At 33.9% G+C, this 20,209-nt stretch overlaps 2 protein-coding genes and 1 long non-coding RNA gene across 4 annotated transcripts in view; all 3 read right to left on the reverse strand.

Annotated features, from left to right (window-relative positions):
* DCX-EMAP (Doublecortin-domain-containing echinoderm-microtubule-associated protein) overlaps positions 1-20,209 on the reverse strand; it is a 587,536-nt gene that overhangs the window by 471,782 nt on the left and 95,545 nt on the right. The gene's annotated exons all lie outside the window — the stretch shown is intronic.
* Positions 1,502-2,979, reverse strand: LOC136999111 (uncharacterized). Its single transcript, XR_010889524.1, has 5 exons — positions 2,717-2,979; positions 2,433-2,630; positions 1,825-2,019; positions 1,607-1,742; positions 1,502-1,534 (listed from the first exon to the last, which is right to left on the reverse strand). It is a non-coding gene; the product is annotated as an uncharacterized lncRNA (long non-coding RNA).
* LOC136999110 (uncharacterized) lies at positions 8,067-13,291 on the reverse strand. The gene is made up of 2 exons (XM_067352660.1): positions 9,423-13,291; positions 8,067-9,352 (listed from the first exon to the last, which is right to left on the reverse strand). The coding sequence occupies exons 1-2, from the start codon at positions 10,070-10,072 to the stop codon at positions 8,974-8,976; spliced, it is 1,029 nt and encodes a 342-aa protein (XP_067208761.1). The 5' UTR covers positions 10,073-13,291; the 3' UTR covers positions 8,067-8,973.

The raw sequence follows: 20,209 nt of genomic DNA on the forward strand, positions 1-20,209 counted from the left end.
TCGAATTTTTTAAATGTCTGGATTTTTGTCGAACCATGCTTGCACCAATCTTGATGTATGGACGGCACTATTATCTTGCACTACTTTTATAACTGGATATTGTTCTTCCGGAAAAATTCTTCTAATGCCAGGTTTTAATACTTCTTGAAGAATTTCCACGTATTCTTCGGCATCCATTCGTGGAGATATCTCTTGTAGATTTAACAATCCACTTGAAGTCATACTTCCCCAGAATCCTAATGTGATTCTGCCGCTATTTCCTGATGGGATAACATACTTGGAATTTAAACGCGATCCATTTGGTCGCCAAACTCTACGTCGCCCATCTTCTGAGGATGAAAATACTTTTTCGTCCATCCAAATGACGGCATTCCATTCCTCTTGAGGTGTATTTAAATATTCTCTTGCGAATTGTACTCTTCCATCCTATGTTGCGGCTTGAGCTCTATTTTCTTTGTTGCAGGATGTGAGTGTACACCTGCAGCACGTAGACGGCGTCTTACGGTTCTGTAGAAATATTTAATTCCCTGTTCCTTAATACGTTTGCGACTGGATCGAAGGGATTTTCGTCTACAGCTTTTACTATTTCCTCATTCTGCTCCGGTGTAGTCTTCTGTGGAGCACAATTATTTTTTCTGTGATCTTCAAGATTCTCTATTCCTCCTTCTTCATGTTTTATAACCCATAAAGCAACAGTTTGATAGCTGAATCCCACAATTCTTGCAATTTTTGATTTTTTATGTCCTGTTTAGTGTAATCCTACTTGACTCTGCCTCTGTCTGCCGTATTTGTGTGTTGCATGTTTTGTATATTAAAATGTTTAATAAAATGTTTAATGTTTAATAAAATGTTTCATGTTTAATAAAATGTTTAATGTTTATTAATGTTTAATAAATGTAATTCACTGTAAATATAATTTATTATAAAAAAAATATATATAATACCCAAAATAAAAATATATAACACCCAAAATTTTTAACCTGATTGTGGGCGTCCTAAGCATCGGAAATAAAAAAACCAAATTTTTTTATTTTTTTAGCATATGTTAATATCATTTTTTATTCAAAAGTTAATATATATTTACATATTACACTTTTATAATGTATATTACATTTATAATGTATATGTATAGACAAAGTGATAAATGAGGCATTATGCATAATGTCCGAGACCAGTCATGATGGTCGGTGTTCATCTGGCAGAGTGATAAATAAATAAATAAATATATATATATAATAATTGTCAATTAATATTTGTTAATTTTTAATTTAAAAATCGCTTTAACCACGCAATATAAATATAAATAAGTAAATATATAAATATATAATATATATTTACTAATATTTATTTATATTTATATTGCCTGGTTGAAGCAATTTTTAAATTAAAAATTAATAAATATTTATCACTCTGCCCGAATGATCTCGGGCATTATGCACAATGCCACATTCATTACTTTGTCCATAACCTATATATCTATACACATCAATCTTTTTCTTCATTGTTCTTGGTAACAGATTGGCTTCTAGAACACCTGAAAATTAATAATATGTAGTAAAACATCTGTAATAAGAAGGATTATGTGTGAATATAAATATAAACTTACCTGCGATCATGTATCCTGGTACCAATAGACCGAGATTCATTTATATTGTTAAATCTATATTAATAAATTGCTGATGAGATGAAAAGATCCGAAACTCGCCGTGCTTCTCAAAGTGAGATCCCGGATAATCATCGAGCTATGAAAAACAAAATGTAAATGTTATTAAAAATGCAAAACAAATATATTTGATTACCAATGTAATAAAAAATAAGAAATACCTATAAAACGACCATTTGAGCAAAAATTGACGTGCAGCTTTAGCGAACGTTGGTTTCTCTTCAAATGGTTTAAGCACAGTAGGTTAGTAACAACTCCTTTCAGCCAGATTGCCCAATCCTCCAGTGAATTTTGTTGCTGTAATGTTAAGTCTGCCTCGTACCATTCCGCAATCACATTGGCATACCCAGTTAAATCTATATTAATAATTTATTAAATTAGTATTTAAAGTACTACATAGCTATTTCAATAAATATATATATATATATATATATATATATATATATATATATATAGTAATTGTCAATTGGCATTATGCATAATGCCCGAGATCAGTCGGGCAGAGTGATAAATATTTGTTAATTTTTAATTTAAAAATTGCTTTAACCAGGCAATAAATATAAATAAATATATATTATATATTTATATATTTATTTATCTATATAATTATATTTATTTTTATTAATATTATCTATTTATATTAATATTTATCTATATTTATTTTTATTTACATTGCCTGGTTAAAGCAATTTTTAAATTAAAAATTAACAAATATTTATCACTCTGCCCGACTGATCTCGGGCATTATGCATAATGCCACATCACTCACTTCATTATTTTGTCCATACTTTGTTCAAAGTTTATCTTTTTCCTTCCAATGTAGAACACCTGAAAATTAATAATATGTAGTAAAACTTCTGTAATAAAAAGGATTATGTGTGAATATAAATAAACTTATCTGCGATCATGTATCCTAGTACCAATAGGCCGAGATTCACTTCTTCACGATAAACTTCTGTCTCTTTCTCTGAAAAAAATTAATTTAATAAAAATTTTAAAAACTTAATGAAATGTAGCACGCAATTTTCAAGTGTATAATATATTAAATCTTACCTTACTCCGGTGATGCAAACTAGAAACCGCTGACACCAAGGCATCGCGACAGGGAAAGCACGCACGCAAGCAAAAATCGTCTACGTCACGTGTCCGTGTGTGCTTAGCCGTCGGTTACCGTCACACGGACGCGTACGTAGGCGATTTATTAACCTAACTTGTCACATTGCTTTACTTCACTCCAGCTGCTTTCACACAGCCATAACAGCGTTGCCGGATGTCACAGTCATGATGTAAAAATATATAGAGTCGGAACACGCCGACTCGATATGCCTTGACACTCGTGCAACTTCATATGTCAAGGCATTTGTGTGACCTGGTGTACAATCAAATTCTATTTGCACGTCGACGGTGGCGCTCTTGACAGAGTCGTTTTGTCGCGAACAATCTATGACTACAAACGGATTGGCTTCCAAGAATTCATCGATATCCAAATACGTATTATCGCATCCGTAATAAGCTTTGTGGAAACGCGCATACATGTTGTACGGTATAGCGTATCGATTCCTGTCGAAATCCAAGTTCATGTCGTCGTACAGATAAAAATCTAAATTTAGATGGAGTCTCACATTGGTGAGTTTACAAGCATTAAATTGAGCAATGTTTTCAGAGAGCACATTTTTTCGACTGGATTGAAGAGCAAAGATTAGGTATCGCAATTTTTCCAATTGCGTCGCGACTTTGACCGCCCAGGAATGCTTGGTTGTGTTTTGCAGCATGAGAAATTCGTACAGATCCCACGAACGGAAACGCATGCTCAAATATCTTTCCAAAGTTCGAAGACAGCTTGTTGACTTTGCTCAGAGCTATGTGCGGCATTCGCCACTGTATTTTGAGTAGTTCAATCATTGGATTTGTACCAGCTCGTGCGATTAGACAATTGTTATCGTTGCGCGAGCGTATCAATACAAGTTCATGACGCGCGTTGATTACAATCCGCTTATAGTCCTCACAGAATCCCAAAAGAATATTAAGCGGAACGCAAAAATTAAAGTTTCTATCGGTCAACGGATATCCAGTTGGATTCCACGATGCGTATTTCAGCGTCTTGCTCTTCTCCGTCGTCAGAGATATATATTGGATCGTGCTCGTTATTCCAACGTTTCTGTTACGATCGATTTCAACTTCGTCGAGCTCGTATCGCATTTCATCAAACATGAACGCGACAGAATTATTTCCCATTACACACACGTTATCTTTAGCCTCATCAGTAGGATTCGTAATAAGTTTTCCTTCAATGTAAAGAAAACTCTCACACGGTAACGTGTACAAATCCTGTTGCTGTATTGGTATTTGTATCTCATCGCTGTGTCCCAACGTTGTGTTAGCGTACGGATTGTACGTGTGCATCTTATATTTTACGATGCGCTCGTCGACGGGCTCATCAGCAATGTTGAGTATATCTATCTCTTTAAACGTTTCTCACGGCAAATCCCAATGATTGTAAAAAGTTTACACTCGATGTACTCAACTTCTTGATTGGTGAATTTTTCTCAATTTTTGCTGTTTGCTCAATCACTCGCTGTTCTTTCTCGTTCAACGCGAGCATTTTCTTACACCACATCGTCGCAAGTGCAATCTGATGGTAATTTCCTCTCCGCGAAAGTCGATCAATCGTCCTTGATCCACCACACGTAGTGTAATATCAGTAACGCTCCTTGCGATGACTGGGAGGTAAATAATTTGCGCCAGCGTTTCCTTTATATCTCGGAGGCACATTTGGTGAAAATTCGTGTATCATGTGCACAGACTTGTCGTTGATGTACGCGCTCGCGGTAATGCTGCATTTTACTCTTATAACGTTTACGTTGACAATGTTTACCGAGAAGTTTGATTCGTACCACCTTCTCGGTTCCAGTATACGAGCTGTCGAAAATCCCAACAATGATCCAATGGTATTTGGTTTAAAGAAATTTATTTGGAAAGCGCACTTGATTTCACTCTTCATAGTATTAACATTGGGACGAAGTGATAATGGATAATTATCATCATCACTTTTTCCTCGTTTTTGTATAATTGCACGTTTCAGATATGCATCGATGGCGTCTATTTCGTATGATCCTTCGGGAATTGTAATTTTATCATCATTGTCGTCAAAGTAAAATTTGTTGTTTGTCAACGTTCGGTATCGTGTTGTAGGTCTCCAATGTGATTAAGCCGAGTTCGTATTCTCCATCACTCAAATTTATCGGTGGAAAATAGTCCACCGTGAGAAGGCTGCTCTTGCCGCTAAGTATGAGCGTCAGCGACATGATTCTAGCGACGACTGACATCGATCGACGATGGGTCGATTCTTAAATCTATTTGTTGGAGGAACAATAGGCACAATTGTCCGCAGATTGTTTGATTGTACGCCTGATAGACCGTGCGATTGTATGTTATCGTTGTATCGGTGCCGAGATAGCGTACAATTTCCTTCGGTGGTTGCAAATTACCAAAACTGTCAAAGTACATGGCGCGATCGCCTCTCTTGGCGTAGCCAAAAGTACGCCCAATGCGTGCCCTGTCTATCGACATCATCCAAATTTACAATATATTCTCTCGTTTCGATATATCTTGTGCGGTATAGCATTACGCATGTAGACGCCTCGGAAATACGGTATTCGCATACGTTTCGCCATTTGTATCAACTGTAAATTGGTGGTGACACCCGTGAACATCTTTATCTTCATTTCGATGTTTTTTTTTTCTTCTGCGAGACTCCTTTGCCTTGTTTGTACAGAGCGAGATAAAGTCCGTGTCCTTCCGTAGCGCGATTGTGACGTTGTGTTTCTTCGAGGACGGATCAAAGGAAAATGTTAAATATAGGTCGATTTTGGCCCATGGTGTGGAACCAAAACTACAAATGGTTTTCTATAGATTTCATACCGTAGAATCACGTGGTAAAGTTTGTTTTCCTCTAGACAGCGGAGAAAGTACGGAAAAATTAAAAAAAGACCATAAAAAATGCAATTTCTCGAGCTGGTTAAAGTTTGGAACATTCCTGGAGCAATTTAAAAAAAAATGATTTGTCGCTCTTGTCCTTTTGCAGGGAGGAAGTTTCGAGACTAACAAAGTACAAAAGAGACCGATCCGATACATGTGTCGGAAGACATTCTTATACCCAAAAAACCACCCCCAAAATCACTTAAACGATTCTCGCCAAGCTAAAAATGATTTGTCGCTTTTCTCCTTTTGCATAGAGAAAGTTCTGAGGTCCTCAGATGACATAAAAAAAAAACCGATCTGATACATGTGTCGGAAGACATTCTTATACCCAAAAAACCACCCCCAAAATCACTTAAACGATTCTCGCCAAGCTAAAAATGATTTGTCGCTTTTCTCCTTTCGCATAGAGGAAGTTCTGAGGCCCTCACATGACATATAAAAGAGACCGATCCGATACATGCGTCGGAAGACACCCTTAGCTTGGCGAGAATCGTTTAAGTGATTTTGGGGGTAATTTTTCGGGTAAAAGAGTAATTATCCAGATTATTTGAATTTTTTGATTTCTTATTTATCCTTTTTCGATAACATCACCATGAATCCAAAAAATATTTTAAAGCTTTTAACAACAGCCTTTGATCAACCTCAATATGATTTTTAATCTGTTATAAATGAAGATGAAAAGGCTTTTAGCTAAAGATGCAATTCAAGATTCTCTGTTTGTAGAAACATACGATACCCTTTCTTTTGAAAACAAAAATGCTATTCCGGAACTTGTTTCAATGGAAGATGATGGCGATAACTTTAATATCGAGGAGAATTTTGATTTTTGTGAAACTACAAATGAAGAAATCGACGAAGAATACAAGAGAAAAGTTGTAAACTATTGGAATTTAGGAAGAAAAAAGAAATTGAAATTTGAATCAGTGCAACAAAGGTTTAAACAATTGAAATCCAAGCGACAGTTATATCGATGGGAAGAACAAATGAATAATAAAACTCGATTTGATAAATTAAAAAAAATTTTGGAATACGTTTTGACTCAATTTCGTGCCTCAATAACGTGCCCCGAAAGATAAGAGGCAAGGGGACTCACTGTAATAAAGCACCCCGAAAAGTGAGAGGCAAGGGGACTCACTGTAATAAAGCACCCCGAAAGGTGAGAGGCTAGGGGACTAACTGTAATAAAGCACTTCGAAAGGTGAGAGGTAAGGGTACATACTATTTATATTCATTGATCTTGGAAATTATTTATTTAAACCTAGTTATGAAAAAAATTCAGAAATCAACACATTTTTGCAAAAAATTATAAATTTTAATGTATATGTGTTTTTATGTAGCTGCCATATTGGGACCGCCATTTTAAATTTTATATCTTTAATACCATATTTAAATTCATCGACCCAAAGAAAAATTTACTTATTTTGATAAAAAATAATAAAAATTTTAATGTATTTGGACGCCATATTGGATCGGCCATTTTGAATTTCATACTTTTGACATAAGATTTAGTTTCAGCGACCTCAAAAATCCCCTAATCCATTTTACTTTTTAAAATTTTCAACTTATTTCACCTATTATATTAAATCTACCTTTTACTTTTAAAGGGTAGTTTTCACCCTTCAGAGTGAACCTTTGCCGATAAAAAAAAAAATACGTGTCAAATATTTTTCATAGTTCTACAAATATGCAAAGTTTCATTAAAATTGGCGAGTGACACTTCCGTAGGTGTACTTGTTAGTGGCGAATAATCTAACAAATTTAGAGAAAGCATCTATAATTACTAGAATATACTTTTTCGCTGACACTTGATTATCTACTGGCCCAAAATGATGTGAACAATTTTAAATGGAAGATTCCCTTTCGGTATTGGATGCAGGTATCCTTCGGTCTTACCACATACAGTTGAGAACGAAATACATTTTAGGCAGTATTGTACATGCTCCTCGCATTTTTCGCGGATTCTGGGGAACCAAAACGTACGTCGAATAGCGTCGATCATCTTACCGGATCCAACATGGCCCATTTCGTTATGGTAGCGAAGTAAAACATATTTTTCCATCTGTTCGGGTACGAGAAACAAGAGATTTGCACCATGCTTTTTATAAACTAGACCATCACGTAATGCATACTGGGGATTTTCCGCTGATTCTAATTGATGCGTGATTTCTTTGATCTTGGGATCTCGACTTTGTAAGACTGTGAGGTTCCTTTCAAATGGATTGTCCTCAACTACCAAGACTCCGAAAGATCTGCTCAATGCGTCAACGTGGACCATTTTCGATTCTGTATACATTCGACCCTATGTATCACTTTAAGGGTATACTGGAGTGGCAGCCGAACTCCGACGCGAAAGCGCCATCATTTCGATGGTACTAAAAATGAAATGACATTATCGGCGTAGCCTACGCCGCGTAGGTCCGTGTGTACGCATTTGTTTGTAGTGGTAACTCACTACACTGACGTGTGGTCTGTGTACGTGTGATCGGATAGTTTGTAAACAAACGATGCTTGCGCTTGTTTCCTCGACTGAAATTTCGTCGCAAGGCTGCAATATAATGTCCGAGAAGACATAGGCGTATACAAGGTGTCAAATAAATACGAACTAAATATGACAAAATAATAAATGAAAAATATACATATAATACTATATATATCACTGAAGAAAAATGTCATATACTTTTCTTATTTTTATCCTTATGTAGTAAATTCTAAATAACTAATTAATCAATTAATTAATATATACATATACACATATATTCAATAAATAGTTATCTTTATTTTGTATTTTATATGATAATGACTACAATAATGAAAGTATATATCATTTCAGTTATATAAAATACAAAATAAAGATAACTATATTCAATATGTATATGTATGTATTCAATAATTAATTAACTTATTTATTTATTTTGTATTAATTACATAAGAATAAAAATAGGGAAAGCATATAACATTTTTCCAATTAGATATATAGTATTATACATTCATTTTTCAAATTAAATATTTTATCATATCTAATTTATATCTATTAGACACCATGTATAAGTCTATTTCGTCTCGTATGTACATCATACAACCATACGATAGAATTTCAATTGCAAGAAAAAAGGTTAAATGACCTTATAAATTATCCGATAAAACATAAACAGACCACACGTGTAGTAAATTACTAACTAAAAAAAATACGTATTTCTTAAAATCTGCCAGTTTACAAATAAATCGTCTTTAGCTCTCTTTTTTCTAAACTGTCAGCTGACGTTAGATCGCCTCTGAATATATTTATTAAAAATTGTTAGCTGACGTTAGATCGTCTTTGACTATATTTATTAAAAATTGTTAGCTGACGTTAGATCGTCTCTGGCTTTTGTAATTCTAAATTGCCAGTCCACGAGAAAACCGCCTCTGGCTTGTCGTATTTTATATTGCCAGTCCACGAGTAAATCGCCTGTACAACTTACATAATGTCCTACGCTAAACGCCTTGTGATGTTGGTAGGCGTAAGTTATATGATCCTGTCCCTCCTTCTCGAGCGTGTATTCCAAATCGGCATACACTACAAAGGGGAGCTGCTCCTTCCGGTTATAGTTGCGGAACGTCAGCCACTTGTTGTCTTTGGTGGGAAGAATGACGGCGCAATCGTTCATCTTCCCGCAGTCGACGCTGTGGACTGACATTTTTTCACTTGTCCGAAAGTAGTGTAGACACCTGTAATAATTTATATAATTAATATTGCGAATAAAGTATTGAATTATTCTATAAATGTGTTTTTACTTACCAATCACAAATATGTTGTTTGTGTTTTCTCTTGCTCAATTGCAAGCTCACCAACCGCGATAAATCTTTGATGCATACAAAGTGCGCCTCGTTATTTCCAGACACGTAGAGAAGGTACTTTTCCATCTTGTTGTCGGTGAGGCACAGAGGAATGATTGAACGGCCTTCGATTGTAAATACGTTTACGGATATGGTGTTTAGTTTTTCGAATTTTGAATTTTGTGGAAGCGTCATGGGGAACTCGATACCACACAGATTTAGCATTATGGAATAATGCGGGTACTGTGATACTCTTTCTGGGTACTTTTCTGCTGGGTGTAAAGCGGCGACGACTGCCCACGTAAAACACGCATTGTCCGTTAATTGTACGTTGACAACTGCTCTTTTGAGTAAAATTTCCCGCGGTAACTTGATGTGGCATGCCGCAAGCAGAGGATTGAACTTGTTGATGTTGTTGGTGAGGTCCAAGATACGTGACAACGCCCATTCACTGTTACGTTCTTGAAATTCTTCTAGAGACATCAGGATGGCGTCAACCACATGCTTCGTGTACCACTTGTTTAGATCGGATGTGGGAAATAGCTCGCGGTTTTTTGTGGCGATGGTCTTTACGGCAGTCTTGTCGCCTGCGATAAATTCCCCGTTAAACATGGTGTTGATCTTGACACTGCCATGTTTCACCACGACGCTGTGGATTCGCTCGATGACCGTACTTCATATTTGTTTAAAAAATTGACGGGGTTCAATATATTCCAAATTGATAACTGCGCCGGTTAATATACGGCTCCTGAAGGCCGTCTCGATTTCTTTCCAGGTGTATTCTTTTTTGATTCCGTATCCAGCACTGATAGGCACGAATCGCTTGTTTAGGGTGTTCCTTACGTCCTCCAGGCGTGTTATTTGCGCCACTAAGGAATTGATCAGTCCAGTGCGTTGCTTCTTTCAACATTTTTCCCTCAATGAATTGAGGTACTCGTCGTATTCCTATGGGAGGAACTTTCCCAACGTTTTAATATTTACAGCTCGAACGGTGAGATTACGCTCCATTTCCATTTCAGATAACTGTGATAATTTGTATTTTTCGCGAGCTTTTTATATCCGCTTGTTGCACACGACACTAATTTTAAAAAAATGCTGACATTGCTGATTACAACATTAAAATCTGGCAACAATAGCGCCCAAAATTCTGACGTGGCTGCCTGTTGCTATGGGCTTTTACATATGGCACTATTAAAAGTGCTGATTAAATATAAAGAAATCTGACAACAATGGCACCTCAAACTGCTGACGTGGTTGTTGCTAAAAATAGTGATGACACCATGCTTGTAACAACGCAAAATAGTGTCAAAAGTGCTAACGGCGCAAAATGGCGCATGCAGATTCTAAGAAAAGCGATGACGTTATCCGTAAAATATATGGTTCCCTCCAATCTTTTGTAATCTGATATTCTTCCCAATGAGTTTATGTAATCTGATACCCACTTCGCAAAAAAGTGCTGATGCTGCGCTTTTACAACTATAAACGTGTGTAACCTGATACCCCCCTCTTCTTCAAAAGTGCTGTAATCTGATAACCCCTCCTTTCCAAAAGTGCTGACGTAGCGTAATCCGATACCTTTCTCCCCTCCAAAAGTGCTGACACAGCGTAATCCGATACCTTCTCTTCCCCTCTTCCCCCATAATCCCCCATTTCCCCATGGGTTAGAACCGGCCTAGCTATACTTATTGTATATGCATACACAAATATGAAATGTTTGATAAGCGAGCACTCGCTAGCCTTACGTCGCTACTATGTTTTGCCGTAAGACGTCCAAAAAGCATAGACTTATAGTAATAAACTGCGCGTTCTTACGAGCGAGTTGATGTTCACATTGAAAGACAGAGATCGTTTGTAAATCGTGCTCTCTTTCTCTCTCTCTCTCTCTCTCTCTCTCTCTCTCTCTCTCTCTCGCATACACACAAAGAGTAGGGAGAAGGCGGCTGGCGGGCGTTGAGGAAAAGTGACCTATTAAAAATGTAATGCAGCGAGCTGCTATCATAAATTACGTTTACACGTCACTTTTAATCGAGTTTTCTTAGTTATAAAACTGGCCAATTACAGTTGTGGGTCCAGAGAACCACAACCAATTTTTAATTAATAAAATAATGTAAGAAAATATATTACATTATATTATATTAGAACGTTGACGATTCAGTGCATTTCCGGCTTACGAGTCACCGGAGAATCGTGCAGCGTAAATCGAAACCTAATTCGTTCCTAACGCAAGAACGCTGACAAGCTACCAGAAATCCATCAGCACGTTCGATCGAAAGACCTTTAAAACTGCAATCAATTGTAGTTTTGCGATTATAAAATCACCGTCGCGAGACCACAATGGACGGGTCGAAAACTAACAATCAAACGGAACGGACGTATGTCCGTCGGGACAACGAATCAAGAAGTTCGCGGATCGTAATAAATAGCTAAAAAATAAGTGTAACCTGAGGCTCCGTGAAAACTAAGCTAAGATAAGGATTCCTGAAACGGAACTTAGTTTAATTGTTAAAAGGGGAAACTTGTAAAAATCCAGCAACCAAGAAATATATAGAAACTACGTTCTATTCGAAGGACGACATAAGAAATTATTCTCTGGATTCCCAGCCTAACCCAACTCCTCGGCAGATCCCGAACCCGTGCCCTCACCACCCTTGGCACAACACAGTTATTCCTCTGAAAAATGGAATGACTATGATTGGCCAGCTTCATAACTACGGATGTTATTAAACCCGATTAAGGGTGACGTATGAACGTACTCATTAACCTCATATGTATAAACTATTACTTCTCCCCACCAACTGCGATAAGAACAAAAACTATTTGAAAAAATAAAAATTACAATAATCATAAAAATTTTTTGTATACAAACAAAAGAAAATGCCATTTTTTAAAAAAATAATAAATCGACAAATATATTAGCTTTTTAAAAATCTTATATTGTTTTATGTATATAAAAATCTTAATAAGTCGGTGAAAAATACGTTTACATTATTAGCTGAAAATCATAGACTTATAGTAATATACTGCACGTTCCGTGAGAGATTTATGAGAGAGTTCCGTGAGACTTGTTAGAAAGAGACACAACGACTTACGTTCTTTCTAATGTCGGTATCAGCTTCTCTCACGGAACGTGCAGTATATTACTATAAGTCTATGATTTTCAACTAATAATGTAAACGTATTTTTCACCGACTTATTAAGATTTTTATATACATAAAACAATATAAGATTTTTAAAAAGCTAATATATTTGTCGATTTATTATTTTTTTAAAAAGTGGCATTTTCTATTGTTTGTATACAAAAAATTTTTATAATTATTGTGATTTTTATTTTTTTAAATAGTTTTTGTTCTTATCGCACTAAAGATGTGAAATGTGCCTATTGCTGACCAAAAAAAGGTCATAAATTTGACCAAAAAAACGAAAAAAAAACGGCTTCATGGATTTTGATGAAATTTGCAAGGAAGGTAGTTTAGGATAAAAAAAGAAAAATGACCGAATGATAAATAAAAAAAAAAAATGGTGATTTGGCTCAGATGCCATGGTTCTCGAGTAATGGCGCCCGGAACTGGGTTCCTATCCATGGCAATGCATATACATATATATGTATAACATTTTCATACGAGGTTTTATTTCCGAGAAAAATGACTGAAAGTTTATCGAGTACGCGTGTACTTGATCAAGTCTCAACTTAAGGGGGGAATCTTATTTTTCGGGTCAAAAAATCGATTTTTTTTTAACGGAATCTTTTAGTTTAATGTCTTAAGAATATCTCCAAGAAATTTCATGTCAAAATTCATAAAACTTTCGGAGTTATGAGCTCTTAAGGGGGAAATCCTATTTTTTTCGCTAAAAACATGCAAATATAGCAAAATTTGGGAATTTTTTTGAAAGAAACTAGCGATTTCGTTTATCTGAAATTTGCACCATGTTTTTATCCATATTTGAAGACTTATTTTTTTTATTAATTTTTAATTATAAATATAAGTTATTAATAATCGACCATCACGTCGCGCAAAGTTTGTCGTCCACTGGTATGCACAATATTGCAAAAATAAATTAACAGCAAATTGATAAGCAAATTGACAATTTATTACGGATTGGCAATCAGAAGACTAGTTAGTGTAATAATTAATTAGTGATAGTTGGTGTAAATGGCGCGTAGCCGAAACTAATAATACTCTTGATGAATTTGACCATGAATCGCCACTTCACAAAGATGTTTAGCAAGCCATAAAACCAATTTTTGTAGATTTATCATCAAAAGAATTGTTAGAAAGGTGTTTGGGTGGTGAAACTCAAAATAATAATGAGAGTTTTAACTCTACAGTCTGGCGATTCGCGCCTAAACATCTCCATTGTGGAGCAAAAATAATTGAAATCGCGGCTTATTTAGCAGCCGGAATTTTTAAAGGCTTCTATGCTGTCCTTAAAACTATGACAACGATAGGAATAATTATAGGAGAAAAAGCTAAAATATTTTGCAACGAGCAAGATAAACCGACTTGAGAGATCAACGCAACGAAGCCTCGAGGTTACAAAAGAAGCTCGAATAAAGCATAGAAGTGAGCAGATGACTCAAAACGAGTTCTACGAAGAAGAGGAAAGATTATTATATAGCTCTGGGATAGCTGAGTAACAGAAAAGTGATGTAAGTACTTGATATACTTATATAAACTAAACTTAAAACTTTAAATGCTGTTTTCTCGAAACAGCATTTTGCGGATGATGTGCATGATATTTTTGTAACCACTGAACCGATTACCTTCCAATTTGGCCTGCATATTCAGCAAACATTACTTTATTGTTTGATGAATCAAAATACTGATAAGTTATATAGTTTTTTTTTTTACATAAAAGAAATGGGCGAATTTTGATAGTAAAAATTATAGTTTTGATTTAAAAACTCACCACTTCCGCAATAAATTTTTTTTTTTTATTCTGGTTCATGAAACTGAAGCTATACATATGTATAAAGCAAAACGTCGTTTCATTTTTCTGTTTTAGACTACCTGGAAGATTAATATCGTGCACACCAGTGGACGACAAACTTTGCGCGGCGTGATGGTCGATTATTAATAACTTTTATATTTATAATTAAAAATTAATAAAAAAAATACTGTAAGTTCTTTAAATATGGATAAAAACATGGTGCAAATTTTAGATAAATCGAATTGCTAATTTCTTTAAAAAAATTCCCAAATTTTGCTATGTTTTTAGCGAAAAAAATAGGATTTTCCCCTTAACGGATTTTACTGTAAACTATCTTGATGTGTGTAAATACCGTCAATGTTATGTTTTTTTTTTTTACTGCGGCCGAAGCATTGCCGTTACATGCACCTAACGCACGAATTATGTCCGTATACTCTTGATTGCTATATGTAGTCATATTGGCAGTAAATAGAAACTACCCACACAACACGCATATCTTAACGACATTCTGTAGACGTCTTTTTTATTACGTCTTTGAGACATTACCTAAAGATGATGTATAGACGTCTGACGGATCTTTTGTAAGACGTCACTAAAAGGACTTATAAAGTCGTCTGCTATGGCAATTCTGGGAGAGATGCATAACCTACAATTTCATTCAGTTATGCCTAATTTAGATCAATGGATGATCCTACTTGTGGAGTGGATTGTTTGACCCAAATAATTTTTTTTAATAGATAAAAAAAATGAGCCACAAATAAAATCATCCTCCGGTCTAAACAGGGCATTAATTGTAGAGTGCTTGAATAAAATATTGTAAAACGAAGGGCTTCAAGAAATCCAAGTTGATGAGGCGATGGATTGTCAGGTAATAATAACAAGGTAATATAAGATAATTTAAAATTATAGTTTATGTTCTATAATAATAATTTTTTAATCTATATATGTCTCTTATGCTTTGACGTTTCTAGATTAGATTAACCACTTCATTCAACCGGGTCGAAAATAACATTCTTAATCCAAGATAATCATTGTTTTTTTAATTAATTATTATTTTAATATATAAAATATATAAAATTATAAATAAGGTAAATTGAATAAGGTAATTTGAATAAGGTAAATTGAAATTATAATTTATACTCTATAATGATAATAATAATTTTGTAACCTATAATTTTATTGCAGTATGCTTGAAACTCAGTGAACTAAATATTATGAATATGCTAGCAGTATGGCAGGAGAAACGCAGCGAATGAGCAGAAACGAAATCGCGCATGATTTGTCGTCACGATGTAAAAAAATTGTACAACGAAAATGCTAAAAACCCGATAAGTATTTGATTCTTAATGTATATCTGTGGCTTGGTGCAAGAAGTGACAATGTTAATATTCATCAACTTGAGATACGTCTAGTTAAAGATTTTTTTAGTTTATGATTAAATAACTTGATGTATTATTAAACAAAGCTGTTACTTTTATTTTTATTTAGATTTTAACATTACCATTTCTTGCACACAATATACAAGAGTTTTCAAACACATTTCCAGTCTTGGCTTATTTAAGCAGAAATTTGATATTGGTACTTCTTGTACCAAGCCATAGATACATATACGAGTATATTATATACCAATAATATTATGAAATACTGTACTTATATTATACGTATAATATCATTCATTAAATAGATGTATTTAATAATATTATTACAAATAATTTAATACTATTTTTATGTATAATTATACTAGGTGCGCAACTAAGTTTCCGGGTTTCACACATGAATGGCGCTAACGATACATGTAGTCGATATACATGTCTAAAGTTGTGTTTTTTTATTAACTTGGACATCTGTCAACAATAACCAGTTATAATACCAACACATATCGCAACGCAAAAATTTTTTTTCTAACAATAAAGATGTCGAGTTTTGTGCCAACTAAACAGCATTTGCGGGAAGCTTTGCTTTTCTGCTTCAACTTGAAAGAAAATGCAGCTGAAGCAGGTCGTTTGCTTAAGAAAGCCTACGGCAAACATGCACCATCGAAAACTACCTGTAAAGATTGGTTTAAACGCTTCAGAAGTGGCGATTTCGACACTGAGGACAAGGAGCGCTCCGGAAGACCAAAAACATTTGAGGACGCCGATCTGCAAGCGTTATTGGATGAAAATGATACGCAAACACAAGACAACAACAACTGATAAATTTGAACCATGCATTGCTCGAAAAACGGCCAGAATGGGACACGAGACACGAACGAGTAATATTGCAGCACGACAACGCTCCGTGCCATCGCACTTCCATCGTCCAGGACACCATCAAAACGCTGAAATGGGATCTGCTACCGCACCCGCTGTATTCACCAGACCTGGCCCCTTCCGATTATCACTTGTTCCGGTCGATGGCGCATGGCTTGGCTGGGCTACACTTGGCCAATTTCGAAGAAGTGCAGAATTGGTTGGATGAATGGTTTCGATTCAAAGACGCGTCGTTTTATCGTCGCGGTATTCATGTATTGCCAGAGAGATGGCAAAAATGTGTAGCTAGCGAGGGACGATATTTTGAATAAACCGTTTTTTGTATTTCTCTTGAAATTTTCCATTTTGCATTGATAAAAAAAACCCGGAAACTTAGTTGCGCACCTAGTATATACTTATATTATATGTAATAATAGTATTAAATACTTTATATCATTTAATTAATGATATATATTAATATTTTTATATTATAACAACAGTTTTCAATATTAAAGTATAAAAGAAATTGTAATTTAAACATAATTTTGTAATTATTTCAGATTACATTTCTACGGTAGAAAATTGCAGTCTTCATCAGATGCAGAAAGTTATGCAAGAATGGTTGCTGCATGCAGGAGATAGCCTCAATTATTTATTGAAAACAAGTGACATAAATGAGTGGTATTACAAATATATATTCATATCAAAAGACGTACGCAAGTAATTGCTAGTTCGTTTGTTTACCGCCATGCGATGCGCGTTGCGCAATCTATCTCGCATTTAAGTTTTAGTCATAATGATTATATAAAACTTGCAAAGAATGGCTAGTAAGATTAAAGACATAGTAATTACTTTTATCAGTTTAATTTTTCTGATACGATCTCAACACAGGGAATACAGATATTGAACTGATTGTTCAGAAATCGGACAGATAAATGTCCGAATGAATAAAAATTGTCCTTTTATTGTATTACTTAGGATGTAGAGTCAAATTTCCATATAAATAAAATTTTATAATATAAATTATTTAAATTTAATTATCTGATTATTTAATTTTTATTATTTATTTCATGTAATCATTATACTAACATAAGTGTTTTTGCTGTACATACATACATACATACATACATACATATATATACCGGTGACGCGCATATCCAAGTTTTGGATGCAAAAAGATTGTGAACTTACACAATTGCAACGAGTTTTTTTTTTATCTCTTTTGAATGTCTTTATATATTTTTAAAGTTTATCTATTAAAATCTGAAGCATTCTGCATATTTTTAGTAAGGCGTTTCAATATTACAAATAGATTGCACTATAACATTGGCTTAGTTTACACCGATTGTTTAGTACGCGTACCAAGTATTAAATCTGCTTCTTTGATTGGTGTAGATTTTACACTAAACAATTTATATTTATCGAAGAAGCAGATTAGTACTTTGGTACGCGTACTAAACAATCGGTGTAAACTAAGCCATAATTGTAGTCTTACATTGTAATATTTCCAAGGGCGGACATTTTAACGTTGCCGCAAGCTTGCAGTTATATTGCAGAAACATTTCACAACTTCCATGCAATATTACAATGTTTAGTGTAAGGTTTATGCAATGTTTCTGCAATCTTTCGGTGCTGTATGGGATAAATAAACTTTTCAAAAAAGCTGTTGCATATTATATTATACCTTTCAAAAAATCTGTCGTATATATTATATATATTACTACATAAACTTATCATTACTACATAACCTTATACTATATTTACTATTTTACGTATACTACACTATATTACATATACTATACTATATATACTATATATTATATATACTATATACTATATATAATAAAAAGATAAATACATAAAAAAATTAAAACTATATAATCTAGCACATATAAAAGAAAGGCTTAAATGATAACTATCAAACTATATAAAAAACTATATAAAAAATTAAAAAATTTAATTAAAATAAAAAGATATTTATTTAAAAATGCAAAAAAAACTTGGCGCTACTATACTGAACTACATGTTAACTTACATGATGTCAATTTATTACATGATGTTAATTAATCATGCTAATTATTATATTATTATTCATTTTTATTGTTTTATAATATTTGGAGGTATAGCAGCGCTAAGTTTTTTTGCATTTTTAAATAAATATTTTTTTATTCTAATTAAATTTTTTTATATATTATCTTTTATTATATATAGTATATGTAATATATAGTATATAGTATATATAATATATAGTATATATATATGTAAGAATCTTGGTTTGGTTATTAACTAATTTATTTTATTTAAAACAAGTAGATTTATTAAAGTAAAATAAATTAAAAGATACGGAAGATTACAGTTGTTCTCTCATCAACGGTCGCGGACGTTCTCTCCAAAACAAGATCGTCATCGTCCGTCAAAAGCATCGCTCTTCAAAAACATCGCTGACCTCGTTAAATAATATATACATAGTCGGACTAACATAAATCGTCGACTCGCCTCTAATACGACTCAGATCGACGTACGTCGATGTGTGAAATATTATTCTCCCACATATAGTATAGTATATGTAATACAGTGTAGTATACGTAAAATAGTAAATATAGTATAAAGTTTATATACGACTTTGCGTCGCAGTATTAATTGATTGCTATTTTATTTTGTTATAATGAGCGTTCAAATTCTTTAACCGATATGCGTTGGCCTTGCGGAGCATATTTGTTTTTATTGTCTTTCATGTTTCCTCTGTAACGATTGTTTGCTTTCTATTATGTTATCACTGAAGATGGCCGAAATAAATGTGCCGAAACATATAAATTAATAATGAGGTTAATTATTTTTTGAGCATCTAACACCTGGCTCTGGGTCAATATAGCTATTTTACAATTTTAATAAAGTTTATATAGTAATATATATAATATACGACAGCTTTTTTGAAAGGTATAATATAATATGCGGCAGCTTTTTGAAAGGTTTATTTATATACAACAGCTTCTATTGATAGCTTTAAATATATATATATATGCGACGGTTTTTTTAAAAAGTTAATATATACGACAGCTTTATGTACAAGAGTTTTATAGAAATAGTTAACAACTTTTTTTATAGTTCTTTAGTCCAACTTGGCGCCATTTCCTGATATCATATTTTTTTGCAGTTTTAATATACACAACAGCATTTCTTGTTGAAAGGTTTTAATATATACGACAACTTTTTTTGATAGGTTAATATATACGACAGATTTTTTTGATAGGTTTAATATATACGACAATTTTTTTGAAAGGTTAATATATTATATATACGACAGGTTTTTTGAACGGTTCCTAATATATATGACAATTTTTTTGAAAAGTAAAACAATACTGTTTTGTTTTGGTTGTGACAAGAGCGTATACTTGGCGCCTTTTTTTTACCTTTTTAAGTATTACAAATGTATATATGTATATTTGGATTTTATATTTTAACATATATATCTTAATGTAGTTTATATAAGAAGTATGATGTAAAACAGCGCTCGGAATTAGTTGCACATCTCGGGCCGGTTTCCGAGACGACACCTCCTGTTCCCCCACTACCACCCGACCGCTGGCGA

This window comes from Linepithema humile, chromosome 3, assembly GCF_040581485.1.
Source record: "Linepithema humile isolate Giens D197 chromosome 3, Lhum_UNIL_v1.0, whole genome shotgun sequence".
NCBI classification, from domain to species: Eukaryota; Metazoa; Arthropoda; class Insecta; order Hymenoptera; family Formicidae; genus Linepithema; species Linepithema humile.

Excerpts from the sequence above, each read along its gene's own strand:
- LOC136999110 (XM_067352660.1), bottom strand. The coding sequence starts at position 10,072 with ATGTTTAACGGGGAATTTATCGCAGGCGACAAGACTGCCGTAAAGACC. Across the intron at positions 9,353-9,422 it reads AAACAACATATTTGTGATTG|GTGTCTACACTACTTTCGGA; the intron begins GTAAGTAAAAAC and ends AAATTATTACAG.